Raw genomic sequence first — 16,355 nt, 5'->3', positions numbered from 1 at the left:
CTGTTAAAACCTTCGTGTGTTCTTGAAAACCAGCAAAATTTTGGACATTACGTCATCAGGACGACAAACGAGGCAACGGGTTGAATTTTCATTTATGAAGTGTTTTCAGTTTGATTGCTTGCACTAACGTTGACGTTGAAAGTCTTCCTGAGATTGAAAGCAGCGATGTAAAAGCAAAGCCCTCTAAACACAACATGCAGGTCAAGTGGTATAGTTCCTGCAAGAGTTTGTAAAGCTGGAGTTGATACTGTTCGGCAAATGTAGTCATAATACATATATGGGTATATGTAATAGATTACGTGTAGCCCTAATATAATAATTTGAATTGTTCGGCAAACATGAAGTAGGCTAAGGAGAAAACAATGTTGAATAGTGGATAACTTAGTTTGTACAGTTTTAAGTGCAGTACGTCTAAACGAAAGACTGGCAGTATAGGTTGTAAATGGGATTGTGGCAGCATTATAAAATAGATGTAGGGTTTTAGTGTTCAATCCCCAGTCTTGCTTGGTGATTTGGAGCAGCATTGCGGTAAAACTCTTTAACTTTGACTGACAGATGTTGAATATGTGCAGTGAAGGAAAAGCAGTCGTTGATGATGACTCCTAAAAATTTGGTGCTTCGGACAAGTGGAAGTGATTTCTTGTCAAGTTTTACAACTGGTGGTCTGCCATAATTTGTGTTTAAAAATCATGATCTTCGATTTGGTTGGGGATAATTTCAATTTGTTCTTCGAGGACCAAGACGATAATTCAAAGAGTACTTTATTGGCATAGAGTTCTAAATCAGATCTTCAGTTTTCATTCACCAAAATGATAAGGTCATCTGCATGTGCAAGTTGTTGCACATTTTGAAATTCAGTCGTCCTAAGCAGCCACTCATCAAGAACTAGGTTCCAAATCAAGGGACTCAAAATTGATCCTTCGGGCAACCAGGGGAGACAGATCTGTGAATCTTCGTGCTTTTAGTGATGGCGGTGACAGTGCGATCAGCAAAGTAGTTTCTAACAAGTTTATAAAGCTGAAGAGAGCAATGATTGGAACGGAGTCTACTAAGGGCGCTTTCCCACCATAAGGTATCAAAAGCACCCTCAAAATCGATAAAGATCTCCATAACGTACTTGGAAGTGGAGCTATCAATAAGGTGATGAAGTTCTAATAAGGCATCTTCGCATCTAAGCCCTTGCCTAAAACCATATTGAAGAGAGGATGTGGAGCTTGTAGCTCTCTGCAGTGTGGTAATTTTATTAGCGATTAGTCTTTCTAACACTTTTCCCAGGTGAGAGAGCAAGGCTATGGGGCGGTAGGATCTAGCATTGTCTAGTGGCTTACCAGGTTTATATAAAATCTTAAGAATGGCGTGTTTCCATGGTTTGGGAAACGTTCCAGTATTTAAGCAGTTGTTGAATAATTTAAGTAGAACTTTGAGCCTTAGGTCATAAAAATGTTTGATAAATATATTATCAATCAGGTCATCGCCAGGACATTTGTTTGACTGAATTTTATCCAGGATTGAAGTAAGTTCCTCTGCAGTGAATGGACTTGTTTCTTCCAAAGGAAGGTATTTTTCGTTTAAATCTCGAATAGATAGATGGTGTGAAGTGTCAATACTGAGATCATCATTAGGCAGCAGTTTGTCCAAGATGGCATTTATGGAGTCTGTTAATGTACGAGTTTCCATACTGTTGGAGGTAATGGAGTTAAAAATGTCACCCAGGATCATTTTATTTTTAGCAGTTTTATAAATGACACCCGAAGGATTATTATTCCCAGATGTACGGACAAAATTGTGCCAAGATTGCAATGCTTTCATAAATCAGTTTTACGTATTTTCTTTTGAGAGTTTTGTATTCTTCATGTAATCTGTTAACTTCTTCTTGAGGCCAAGTACGCCGCTTGCGCTGAAATTTTCTTCTGGCTTTGTGTACAGTATCCGAGTAGAAGAAAGTTGGTTATTCCACCAAGGTGTGCAGTTAGTTTTTAGTTTCTTTTTATGCGTAGATTTCTGAATTGAAGTAATGATAATGTTTTGAATCTGCAGTGCTAGTTGTTCGGCGGTAAGAGAATTAAAATTCTCTAAGTTATCTTCAGGCAATTCAGAGAGAACGGAACGATTAAAACGATCCCATTTTATGTTTCTAAGAGAATAACGTATGATATTAGGAAGAGGTTGTTGAAGAGGAAGAGTAGAGCCCAGCAGGAAGACGATAGAGCGATGGTTACTTGTCGTTAGTTCATGTTTCTACGTGCCAGTCAGTAATATAAGGAGCAATACGAGCTGTGGCTAGAGAAATCTCTATATTTGATTCACCCAGGGAATTAGAAGAGGTACATGGCTGGTTTGGTTGATTCAAGACAGTAAGCTGATGTGAGAAGATGGTATCCTCAAGCAGTAATCCCCGAGCATCTGTGATAGAACTATGCCATAATGCAGACTTTGAGTTTGAGTCGAGTAAAATTAATAGAGGAATAGGGCTTAATAAACTGAATACGGAGTCGATATAGTGTAAGTAAGGAATTATGTCAGATGACGGAGGGCAATACATTGAGATAACATAAGTCGAGTGATTAGGGCTCAAGGCTTGAATGCAAATGACATGCTGTGAGGTTAAACAGGACAAAAGTAAAACGTCAACATTTTTACAATTGTGTGCAAAATTTAAGGACCAGTCAGGTTTTCACCTGTAGCTTCTCATAGCAGTGGCCTGGATATGGGAAAATCATACCAAAGGAACCTTGTGAGGTACAGAAATTATGAAGGAAACAACACCGACACAACAACGGAAACAAAACGGTACGGAGGGACTTTATTCAAAAATGGCAACATAGCACTGGCTGCCATGATACAGATGCATCATTGCCAAAGATGGAACATTGGTGGTCCTCAGTAGGAGTTATGGCCACCCATAATGTCGATGCAGGCTTTGCACCCCCTGTCCATACTTAGAACAATGTTGTTGATAAGTTCTTGAGGTAACATCGTCCATTCCTCTGTCAGCGCCATCTTCAGCTGGTGAACATTTTCTGGTGGGTGTGGACGTGCCACTAGGCGTCTTCCCAGAGCGTCCCATATGTGTTCGATGGGATTTAGATCGGTGAAACGTGCAGGCAAATCCAATGACCTCACTTTCCAAAAGCATATCCAAAGCAGGCCAATCCATACGAACAGTGACCTCACTTTCCAAAAGCATATCAACAGCTGCAGTGCGATGCGATGTGGCGTTATAATCCATAAACACGAACTCGGGGCCAATGGCACATCGGAACAGAGCACATGGGAAGGATTACCTCAGTACAGTAGTATGCACCGGTTACAGTACCGCCTTCCAGTATCTGGAGTTGTATACTTCCATCCAAGATAACGCCTTCCCCGACGAGAACACCTCGACCGCCATATCGATCCCTTTCAATGATGTTTACGGGCTGATACCGTGTGTCAACCTCTCGCCAGATTAGCTGACGTCCAGAATCGCTGCTGGGACTGAATCTACTCTCATCAGTAAAGAGTACCTTAAGTAAAGATTTTGTGGTTGTAACCTTTAGAAATAGTGTTGGTCCTTAAGTTTTGCACACCAGTGTATTAAATATTACGATGACTGCTTCAGGATCTGGATGAATTGGTTGTAAAATCCGAGAAAATCAAGGATATCCGACAATTCCTCCTTTACAATGATATGGTTCTTGAAGAATAAGAATGACAATAAGTTCCTCCTCAGACACACGACGTAATTCATCTGCCACGGTGCGTGAATGGTGAGCATCGGCTTGCAGAAATTTTAAATTGACAGTCGAGATGTCTGGCTGGGAAGCGCTTGAACTCGATAAGACTGTGAAATTAGAAGGGAAATTGTTCGTTGCCTTACTGTCTTGAGCCTTTATGTATTCAGGACAGTTGATATCTCTGACCGAATGATTAGCATCACGTTTGTGCCTCTTGCAATTAATGCAGACAGGCGGTTGATCCTTGCTGGGGCACTCAGCAAAGATATGGCCTTATTTGCCACAATGTCCACAAGAAGGTCTTTCTTGTTTACACGTATTTGAAGTGTGTCCGAAAGCAAGACAACAATAGCACTTCGTCACAACAATGAAACGCTTCAGACGGTGAGCAGTCCACCCAATAAATAACCTGTTTAGGTATTTTTTAAAATGTATTTACCTAAATACAAAAATACACTATAGCCATAGCAGCTAATGCGCCAATAAACAACCATACCACACAAAAATACATAAACATTTTTTTAAACTTTTATCATTTTTTCCCTTTTCCTTTCATATATTTATTTATTTATTATTATCTTTGACTAAGGGGAAGAAATAATAAAAGATCCCCCGGATCTAAAGTATTTCTGATACGGATTATAAGTACAATAAGTAGAATTATGAAACAGAATTATAGAATTACTATAAAGCGGTAAAAATGCTGAATAAAAATTAAAAAAGTATCTCGCTCATATTTTAGGTGAGATACGGAAAACCAGTTAAGAATATCAGCAGAATTACGACAGGAATCAATAATGCGGAAAGTTCTTTTAAAGACAGAGATAACAGGATACAGCATTTAGAAAGAATAACAGGGTGAGCAGAATGCTGAAGCGAATATTAAATTATCTACGAGTTAAAAAGAAGTAGTGCAGATTAGTACAGAGATGACTCGAGGTCAGAAAAGGCTTGGAAGCTTAAAAATAAACATTTTCAATATGGAACTGCGCTAAAGCTTGGTTTCTGCGATATATCTTTCTACAGAAAGTTACCATTCTTATATTATTTGATTAGAATAGAAGTTTTCTAAGAAGTAGTTTGCATTTAAAGACATTTATGTGACGCATGTATAACTAAAGATATCTCGGCAGCAGTACAGCAAGTAAGGACTAACGGTACCTCTCACTGAGATGCCATACAAACAGCTGTCAGGAAGCTGTGAGTATTTTGTTTGATTGTTTCTTAAGAAACTCATATTTTGCTTGGCAGTCTGTTAAAAAGTGATGGAAGAAGTCAGGAAATTAGAACTAGAAATGCAATGGATAAGATAGCGTTCGAGAAGGGGAAGCAAATATTTACAGGAGGAATGGATATCAAGTTAAGAAAATAGATTAGTTAAATGCTTTATATGGAACGCCATGCTTTATGGGACCGAAACATGGAAGTGATGGGCAAGAGACCAAGATGGAGAAGGAGAACTGGAATGTTGAATGATATGATAGAGACTGATAGGTATCGAGGACTGAAAGAGAAAACTAGAGAGGGAGGGAGAAATGGAGATGCGATTGAGTTCTGGCAATCATGGACCTGCCATGTGGATTTATGATGATGAATCTGCCGATGTAATTCACAAAGTGACTTGCTAAATATCTTGCGGGACAGTTCCTCAAATAGTTTGCATGCCAGACATTCTTTCGGCTTTAAATTAAAAATTATTTGGTAAATATTTATCAAACTTGGAATAAATTACGATTACATATTATTCAAATTTATTGTTTACTGATCAACAGTCTTCGTTTCTGGTAACTAATCCATACTGATCAATAATATTCATTGCATTGACGCCATTGATATCCATCAATATCTATTTCATGACTGTGATTATCTAGCCGTCGTAAATATTATCGTACTACAATTAAAATAGATAATTAATACCTGATTAAATCCTTTGAAAGGCAGCACAAATTAAAACTTATCTTAGTCACTCTAGTTGTATTTAATAATCTTTAGCTCTGACCGTCTTAAAGATTAGATTATCTATCTATGTTAATCAATAAACTCAGAATTCAATATTTAAATATGATTATCAGTAAACTCAGAATTGAATATTTAAATATGATTATCAGTGATTATTAATTTGTCATGGTACTCTTAACCCTATGTAAGCTCACAGGTAAGACAGCAGACTGATATGTACCTGTGGGTAACCACGGGCACGGAATAATCATTTTTCAATTTGTAATGGAATGCCTGTAAGACCGGAAAAATCTTATTCGAATATTGTATTTAATATACATCTTTAATAAACGGATTTTTTTTTTTTCCTTCTCATTTTCTACAGTTGATCTTGACAAAGAAATTGGAATTATCTGTTAGGAGACAGCTAGCTTCAGAACAGATGTCATATGAAGTTTCGAATACACAATATTTGTTTGCTGCGTATTATCATTATGACAGCAAAAACATCTTAACCTCTTACGATTCAAAAATCGTCCTCCAACTCTTTTTCCAGTCAGTCCCTCCGAGTTTTTCCTTTGTGAAATTTGTGGCACCTATAAAAGTACTGAGGCACAAATTTAAGTTAATCTCAGAAACTCTGACAGAAATCCCTTTTGAAGTTCTTTTCACGTATTTCGGCAATCGTTCATCTCTCTCTCTCTCTCTCTCTCTCTCTCTCTCTCACTTTCGCTATGTGAGTACAGATATTGTTTCGAAGGCACCCCCTCCCCATACACTAAACAGGGAGAGATCCCCAATAAAGCAAACTACCGCCGGCAGATGGCAGCAGCTTATCCGTTATGGAAGGAGGAGACTCCCATGATGCTCTGGGCTCCGCCTGTCTATCTTTCTGACGTCACAAGCCATACTCGCAGTTTACTGAATGGAAGGTCAGCAGCGGGAAGCGCTCTGTGATCTCCCCGCTTTTGGAGCGCTTTTTAGCGTAAAAGGCGACCGCCCCTGTCAGGAGTAGTACTGTACTACACTACAGCATGCCAAGACGCAAACAGGATCGGCCGAAGCGGATGAAATGTAAGTAATTTTCGATGTTTTAAACGTGTTTTAAGATCGCAGTTTTCAGATAAAGTCTCAGACGTTGGTGTAAAGGCGAGGCCTAGTACTTGCTTGTGTCGCTAGGATCTGGTGTCAAAATATGTCTCTACCTGACAGCTCATGAGCGAAGCGTCAGATGCGACTCGTCTGCACGTCTGGTTGTCAGTTTTCGCAGGGCCTTAAAACAACTGTAGGGGCAGAAAAAACGCTCAGGCTTTTCGAAAAGTTGTCGTTCGCGCGCGCGCTTCTGAAAAACCTTCCAGGCTTACGCCATTTCTGGCGAAGCGCGTTGAAAATTGCAGTCTCGAGCCTGCGTCAGGCTGGTACCATCTGCTGTTTATTCATTTCTATCAATCAAGGCGCGCTAGCGTAGATGTCAGTCATGTGTCAGCCCGCTTTTGTGCGCCGCTCTGTAATCTATCCTGGTAACACCATCCATCAAGAACAGGCTATTATACAAATCGCACTGTATGTTGGCAGCCCAAATAACTCCCTCCTTTTACCATAGGAATAGTCAGTAGCACGAGCTTTTTGGATAGTCCCAGGAAATATTTTTGACTGTCTTTCAACCTTGGGCCGCGCGTCTTTCAACTGGTCTCAATCCATCACTAGACCGCAGAGTTTTTGGCTGCCAAGACGCTCACGGGGCGGGTTGTGATACAAACCGGGGGGTAGCGAACGGGGCGTTCGAGGGATCGAGTGTCACTGGAAGTCTCGCACATATCAAATATTCCTCGAATTCTATTTCAAATTTATGATTGCGCGAAAAACACCAGCCATAAAGGAGGCGTCTGGTTGTTGAACATGACAGCGCTTATCTGGCGCGAGACGATGATTTAGGGGCTTTGTTGAGCACATAATAGCCCCGCCGTGGAAGTTCCTCGGTGACGTGTTTTTCGTGTTCTTCCCATAAATTATCCCCAGAACAATGTCAAACGTGACCTGCTGGCAGACAACCCGCTTCCTTCAATCATTCGCGGTTGCGTAAACGTCCAAAGAAATGTGGCACTTGGCAACGACAAAGGATTGCTCCTCTCCCTGAGTAGGCAGTTCTGAATTCTTTTAGTCTGTCTTAAGGCACTGCTGTTATCTGGGTGGGAAAGGAAAGGGCTATTGTTTACTTTAATCGATAATGGACTTGCAGGAAATGAGAAGGGGGGTTATTGCTGCAATACTTTACAAAAATAATGGCAGACTTTTCTTAAGGTTCCCTCCTTTTCCATCCCCCTTCTTTTCCTTTTTTCCCCCTTTTCTTTATGTCATGCATTTCTTCTACTGTTCACTTAGAAGCATGCTTTCCACTATTGTTGATGGTAATAATGTTTGGCTGATGCATCTCGCTTATTTAGCTGTTTTCTGGCTTCTGCGAGATTGGAACGGTACAAGTGGGTGATCACAATTGATGATTGCCATTTTTTACGTTGTTTGCAAGTCTGCTTTGAGGAGCAAAAGGAATCGACCAACTAGTAAACACAGATAATTGCTTCCATACGTCACAAAAACAACCATAGCTTTAACTGAAATCACATTTGCAAGGAATGCATTATATTTACTTAAACGAAGTTCGGCAGCTGGATACTCGAGATGTTTAGTACTGGAAGAAATTTTTTTTATTTTAAGCCAAGCTAATTATTTATGCGGCTTAAAGAAAATAGTCATAAGAGTGCCGCTGTTTGTATGTTTCCAATTTAATGATAGTGTTATTTTGAATTGCGAAAATCACTATCTACTGAGCATATATAAAGTTACTCATTATTTTGCATAGGCAAGATCCTTTGCTTACCTTCAGAATTCCTTATCTGATCTTCTCTTTTCCTGTTTTTTTTTTATAATATATTTAAAATCAATGAAAATAAGAGTAGCCTGCTTATTTCTTTAGAAATAAGTTGCCTATAAAAATATCTGTCCCATTTTTTTTTCTATTTCTACAGGTTTGTAATAATGGATGCAAAATATAATATTTTTCAGTTTAAAATTGTTTTTACGCCAGATATCTTGTTTAATAATTTCTGCTTTCGCAAAACAAGAGGTCAGAACTTTTTAGTGATGCTATCGGTTTAGTGTTATTTATCCATCTGGATGGCTAAATAGGTGTAAAGTAGTAAAAGAAAATCTGCCAGAAGTTTATGCTAATAATCTCGGGTATCTTGGAAATGCCAGACTTTTTAAGTATTTTATCCATACGTGAAACTGGCCGTCGTATAAAAAAGCGATTTAAAAACATCGTTCCTGAATTTCTCAACAGTGAAAGCGATCATTGGTTGCTGCTTATCCATCAAAAGATGAATTTGCATCATTGCATATTGTCTAAGAGATGGAAGACATTTGTATGAATGAAAAACTATTGTCTGTTGAGTACCGGGAGCTGCTCATTGGTATGCAGCAGCGTTTCAGCCAGGCATAGTGATGATCAAGCAACCTAATTCTCGTTGGCTAGGTCAGGAATGCTAAGGACGATACTTTTGACAGCGAGTGCTGGACTTCTTTGTAATCTTCAGCTATAATTCATTCCATCTGTTCATCATCTTGTCGATGATGTTACTGTGAATATACCTTTTCCTTTCTTATCTTCCTCACTTCATTTGTCACTGAGAAATTAAATATGTATGAAGACGTAGGATGTATACTATTCGAAAGGACACAAAATACGGCATTTACTCTTCCATTAACTTTTTTCTATCTTAAACTTTCTTTCTTATAAAACAGAAGTCAGTTCACAGATGTTTCCTTTCCCTCTCCTTATTTGCCTGTGTGTGGCTATTTTTTTTTTTTTTTTTTAAGACAAAATTAAGAAGATAATCTTGAAATCAACTTCAGACGTAAATCGGAGACTCTTACCACTAACTTTTTTTTTCCCATCCGTTGTTTTGCGTGGGCAATTACATATTTATTACAGCAGAATCACGGTACAAACAACTACAAATTGCACTTAGTAATTGCGGGGAGAAACGCCAGACCTCTATTGTAAAAGCAATTAGATATAGGTAAATTATATTCGGAGCGAGCTCACTGAATAGCTTGATCATTAATGCAAACTGGTTTGGAAGTAGAGATTGCAAGGTTTGTATTTGTGTGTGCGTTGTATAATAATTCATACTTGGGCCTTTAGTCATAAGGTAGAGAGGATCACGGACAGAGATTTAAGACACAAAGTTGACGATGGTCACATGAGAAAACACAGATGAGAGAATAATTATCTGATTGAATCGGTAGTAGCGATTTAACTGATGAGCAGTGATAATTTTGAGACAGAACTTTTAAAAATCGGCTTGCTTCTAAGTAATTTCACAAAAATGGCTTTCGCTTGATCCGGAATAGTTTTTATTATATACGCATAATCTCTAGATCATGATTTTTTTTTTCTCTTTATTTACAGCAGTGATAAAATTTATATAGGAATCATTAGAAAGAGATAGTCGAATCTTATATTTATCTATTCTTTATACTGGACGTTATATAAACTTTTCTGTAAAACAGATGACCAGAACGTAGCATTCTAATCTGGTTTGAAATCTGTTCGAAAGTAAAGTAGCAATTCCTATCACTTCTTTTTTTGTGATTAGTTACGGAGCTGACAGGCGAATATATACTGATAATTATCTCTTTTGAGAGGAAAATTTAATAGTTGTCCTTTGCGGAGTTCCTCCACCCCACTCTCTTGAAGTTCATCTATTTCAGAAGCAGAGGTTATAAACTCTTACAAAAACCTTTCTTTTGCATTTAATTCTTATGGATCAAAGTTGAGACAAACTTCTACATGTGATCTTTGGATTAGCAGAAGATGCGCCATCATTGCTGAAGCAATCTTGTTTGGGAAGTTTTCTTTTTTCTTTCTTTTTTTTTTTTTTCTTTAAATTTTATTTCATTTATTTCCGATTTTGTTTGTGTGGCAAGTTTTTTTTGTCCTGGACGCTGAATCAGGCACACAAACAGACTTTATAATGCGCATAAGTAACATTAGTAGGTTTACGAAATTGTTTGTCCTTATGATTATTTGCACTTTGCCATAAGTCGTGTAATTTTCTACTTCTCTATGGAGAGAGAGAGAGAGAGAGAGAGAGATTGGAGGATTGCTCTCCTAATATAAGCATAATTTATGCATGTTTAAACATAAAAGAAAATTATCGGTTATTTGGATGCATTTTCTTTTTCAATTATTCTTATTTAAAACTGAAATCTTATTCAACACTTCTCTTCCCCCTTCTCTGTATATAAAAGTTCGCTCTTAAAGGTCTTGCAGTTTTTCACTGAAGTCCATTCAGTACGCATCATTATCCAAGTAGTTTTCATTTACCAGTAACCTATATGCTTGTACTGTAGTTTTTGATGTCCAAAATTTTATTTCTTGTACTGCTACGATTAGCTGATCTCTGTGTTAATTCCTTTTAAAATGTTAACGAGTAGTAGTTTGCTTAAAAATCGCTTCGGCTAATCGTGTTGTAATTTTTAGAGAGAGAGAGAGATTTACGGATTCAAGCTGTACTAGATAGCTTGAAACTTATCACCGAATAGAACACAGCTGAGTTTGATGAACTAATTGTAAAGTGAAATACAATCATGTCTCACATCACTAAATTTAGAGAATATCGAAAGTCTGATCTACTTATGAAATATGATCCCCCTTTAATAACCCCTCTAATTCAGCGGTATCTGTAGACGTAAAAGTTTTATATCGTTGGGATAACGCTTTTGTTTTGTATACTTTTACTGGGTTAACACATCCTCGCTGTTGTATTATTCAATTCCAGTTAATATATATTTTTTTTCCACACAAAAAAAAACTTTGCTTGTTTAGCATTGAATTTATTTCAGAAAATACAGAGTTCATCAAGCTGGTAAATTCTTTGTATTTTATATGCACAGTTAGTTTTAGCTGTGGAAACCGTAAACAGTTTTTTTTCATATCTTGCGATTCAGTAGTCCTCTGCTATATGTTAAAATATTTTGATTTGACTACTAGTTCCCGAGCAAGTATACTGAATTCAATCGCAGATTATTTCACTTCCAGACATCTGTTCTGTAATAATTACTATTGAGAGATTGGTAATAATCATATTGGAGCTAAGCCCATGAATATGTACCTTTTCAACACGTATACTTAAATCATAAATTGTTTCTAGTTGGTAGTAGTGTAAAAAGTTATGGATTCATTCCAAATTGTGCTAATTATAAGCTATAATAACTTTTTTTTTCTGTGGTTTTACAGAGGATTCGTGTAATTCCGCATGGTGTTGTAATCTGGCATAGTAAAATAATGATGAATATTGTTGGTGACACGAGGTTCATTTTTGTGGCAAGTTATAATTTATTAATTCACTTTTTATTTTTAGCATTTATTTTAAATTATGCTGTCTTACATATCATTTTGAAGTATATTTGAATCACTCAACCATCGTGCTGACCTCGGCTGCTACTTTTTTTTTTTTTTGGGGGGGGGGGCTACATGCTGTTTTCTTCTACCTCAAAGCGAACTATTTGTTAAATTATAACAAATGTATCTTGAAATTTGCTGTTTCTGGGATATTCTTGGATAAAGGTGATTTCCTTTAGCTTCTATAATGTCAGGGGCCGACTAGCCCAGGTAACTGGGCAATGGTCGCCGCCAGGGCCAACACCAAATTTGGGTCATCGACTAATAGTCATAACATAGTGATTCAGATGGAACAAAAACCTACCAACCAGACCCTGTATAATGTTGAAATAAAAAGCAAAGCGACTTTTGCTTAACGTTTTCATTATTACTGTATGGCAATTTCAGATCGCTGAAACGTATTACAGTTCCTCAACCTTTTTACTTCTGATGGCCCTTCTTTGAACGAACTAAAGCTATATCTGTTTCGCAACCCCCTTACTTGATACACTTTATAATGGTACTTCTTGACTCACTAGTTTTGAGAGCCACATCTTTGTTATAACAGCTTTTTACTGCTTTCACCCAATTTTTATTCTCTGTTAGAGACCAAATCGAATGAATCAATTAGGAAAGAAATCGAAAATAGTTGCCTTTAAAACGCGTTTTCCTGTAATTATTGGCTGGTCGGATGGTGTTAATTTTAGCCCCACGAAACTTTCGTTACCCCCCACTTTCCTGAAACCAACACTACTAATTTACTATCCCTTTCTTGCATGTCTTTCAACTTTTACCTCCTTATCTCTCTCTCTCTCTCTCTCTCTCTCTCTCTCTCTCTCTCTCTCTCTCTCTCTCTCTCTCTCTCTCTCTCTCTCCCCCCCCTCGTTTAATGATCCTCTCGATTACTGGGTCGCGTGTTGTGCTGACCAATCCAAGAGCCATTTTCCGGAAATTTCTTCCTTCTGTAATGTTTTAGCACCTGACATTCTCTTCAGTTCGTCACTCTGAATACCCAACAGCAGAGACAGGTGGTCTATTTGACTTGACCTATTTTCTAGTATGCGCTCTCCTTTAGTTGCCGTTGTTGATTATTTTTTATCTTTCGAAATACAATATTTCCCTCTCTCTCTCTTCCTCATTTTTTTTTTTTTTTTTCGTTGAAAGTGAAATTGCACACTTAACGTACACGACCGTTGTTATTCCCCATAATCTGACTTATAAAGAATTGGATAACCACAGCGCAATTGTATAGTCTAATGGCCAATGTATCCAGTGGTGTCTAGGGAGTAAGTGATCTATAGGAATATATTCAGAGGTCGCTTTTTTTTTTTTTATAAGAACAATGCGAAATACGGAGAAAAAATCGCACAATTACGATTTGTAGCTGACCAGGAACAGGACAAATTGAAACATTAAAAAAATCTCACTAAAGATCAACAAACTATGTATCAGTCAATAAAAGATGATCCAGGTTTAGTAAATGTTTCGATCATTAGTGCGTCCATGGCCTGTTTCATGCAGGTTGTTCTATGTACAGAGCAAATTTTATTTAATTTGCTTGTACCTTAACTATTATTCTATAGTTTTATTTTCGCATTTAAGTGGTCATTTGAAATCCCATTTAAACCAGGAGAAACCAGTTTAAGTACACAGGCTTCCAGTAAAATCACATTGCAAGCTTTCTGCTATAGATGATGATCTGGACCTCAGAGAATCTCTGAATGAGTATGAGTGAAAAAAACACATGACAAGGGCAAAGATACTGTAGTTCTGTTGTATCACCAATTTATGTTGTTCATTAAGTTTTATCTTGTGGGGAACCATTTATTTATATTATTATTATTTTTTTTACAATTTAAGATTATAATTTTCGATACTTTTTGCCATTTCTAATGATGTGTCTAAGTCTCTCTCCTCGGGCTTTTTGTAATTTTCTCTATATTTTCCGTTTGTTTCTCTTACGTTCTTTCCTTTTGGTTAATAATTTTTTCCTGTCCTACTTGCCTTTTTTCCATAAAAAAAAGAATAAAAAGTAAGTTTTTCTGTCTCTCTTTCATAATAGAAATATTATTTCATTTCGTTTACATGATGGCAATGATATCTGCCTGTCTGTCTCTCTCTTTAGATATATAGATAAATGACTAATTCTTTTACAACACAGAAATCCACATTTTGGTTTTGAAAAATCTGTTCTTTCAGTTTTTTCCATTAAGAACTTGGCACACTGCCTTCCCATGTGAATTTTTCTTCTCTTTTTTTTCTTCCTTATTTACTGTTTTCTCTGTTGGATTAAAAAAACAAAAGGAATGTGAATAGCTTTTTCCTGTTCGTCAACTATAATAATTTGTACATCTTGAAGACATGGCTAAGCTGTTACATAGCGTTTCAACCCCCCCACACACGCATTCATGAAGACGTAGTCTGAATTTATGCACTATCTAGCAGTTAAGATTCGCGTCCGTTATCTTGTTTTTAGAAATTCGTAAAATAGTTTTCTCATCCGTCTCTTGAGTAAATGGAATGCACCGCTACAGAGGTGGGGATTTCTTCATAACACATCCTTTAATTGCCGATCCACATTTTAAATAAAACTACATCTACCCGACTTCTATTAAAGTACCCATTCAAGAATATGGGATCTTGGGTTTAATAATGACCAATAAACTCGAGAAAGAGATCATTTAGGCATAAGAAATCAAAGTGGGACTGTTAGGGATAAAATACGCTGAAAACGCGTTAAAATTCTTCCATTTTAATTCAAGTTTTAACAGTAGGAGACGTTACACATGTCTTATACTGGGACAAGACTTTCCTATTTAATTATTACTAAAATTGATTTCGTTAATTAAATAAGTTAATAATTAATAAAATAAGCCTAAAGTTCAGAGTTAGATTTTAACCAGGCGTGTTTTTGTCATTATTTCATGCCTTATAGAGAACAAGTTTGTTGTTTCTCGATTGTCAGGCTTTGCGTGACATTGCGACGAATTTTCATGCTAACAGCCGTTTGATGTCTGCGAATTTCTAAAGAGGTGTGTGTATAATGCACCGTAGGGGAAACAGGATCGAGGACATGCATACGGGAAAGAGGTGTGTCGCTACTGTAGACAGGAAAAAAGTCATCTATTAGAAGACAAAATCGATTTCATTTGTCCTGGAGTTATCACAGTGACGAATGAAAACTTAAGGTAAACCGTAATACCAGTCGACTAATTTGAGATATCCGCAGTAAGAGCTATTTGAGAACAGTAACTGACAGCGTGCCTTCACAAGACAATCAGCTTTGGCTGCTTCTCTTCATATTATCAAAAGGTGTTGATATGAAAAGTAGCAGCAGTAAAAGGTTGATGTTGTTGTTTTTGATCAACTGTTACTATAAAACGACACAATTTACACTTATAATTAAATGGAATGCTTTGAACAGTCTGTTCAGTCTCCATATTTCCTGAGGAAGTAAATAGCTGCTTCATTTTTTACCTTTAATCATTACATCATCTGATTGCTGAAGTGCAGAGTGCCCAAAATGGATTCGAAATTGATTCGTAATGCTTATCAGTGTTTAACGTTTTGCGTGGTTAATTACATCACTAAATTGTCACGTGAGCAGTAGAGGCCGCAACAGAACCGTGCAAGCATGACAAGTGACACAGCATCTTGAATCGAGTGCTTTAACTGGTCCCGTGTCGTATTCATAAGGTGACCGAGGGATCATGGAATTAGGGTATCATCATCGGTCCATTGACTTGGAATTCAGGAATTATATAGAAATTCGAATGCAAAAACACTTCGCCGTGGTGGTACTCTTTGTTGATTACTAGCAGCTTCTCAATCTCAAGGAAACTGACAGTGCCAGCATGTCACACTATGCTACTCCTATAACAGTTTCTGTTTTGTCTATCTTTCATCTGTGCAAGCGATTTTAGCGAAACCACTTTAACATGGAGAAATGAAATTCGCCAGAGAGTCTTCCGTAATTAACAGTGTAGCGCAATAAGAATTTACATGTTAGGCAACAATGGGTGAGAAGGCTGAGGGGCAACTTATACTTCAAAGTTATTTGCTTTATAAGTTTCAACGAGATTAGTTTAAAGAGGAATAAATTTATCGAGGAGCGGATTCCTCTATGGGAAGGTGTGACATAGTAGCGTTTTGGAAACAGAGGATGTGGGTGAAGGGTTTCTTTTTCTTTTTTTATCCTTCGGATAATCCGAAGCTTATATGCTAATGATTTGAAGCGTTGATGTTAGTAAACTGTA

At 37.3% G+C, this 16,355-nt stretch overlaps 1 protein-coding gene across 1 annotated transcript in view; it reads left to right on the top strand.

The window, feature by feature from the left end:
* The first annotated feature begins 6,601 nt into the window (after positions 1 to 6,601).
* Positions 6,602 to 16,355, top strand: part of LOC150082784 (protein tiptop-like) — a 346,346-nt gene continuing 336,592 nt past the window's right edge. The window contains exon 1 of the mRNA XM_090377599.1: positions 6,602 to 6,728. Coding sequence (XP_090233725.1) covers positions 6,689 to 6,728 — 40 coding nt within the window. The 5' untranslated portion in view covers positions 6,602 to 6,688. The remainder of the gene's footprint in view (positions 6,729 to 16,355) is intronic.

The sequence above is a fragment of the Mastigoproctus giganteus genome, chromosome 7, assembly GCF_048544385.1.
Source record: "Mastigoproctus giganteus isolate SK-2022 chromosome 7, ASM4854438v1, whole genome shotgun sequence".
In the NCBI taxonomy this organism is placed as follows: domain Eukaryota; kingdom Metazoa; phylum Arthropoda; class Arachnida; order Uropygi; family Thelyphonidae; genus Mastigoproctus; species Mastigoproctus giganteus.
Note: the sequence above shows the minus strand (reverse complement) of the source record. Positions and strands in the feature narration are given on the sequence as shown.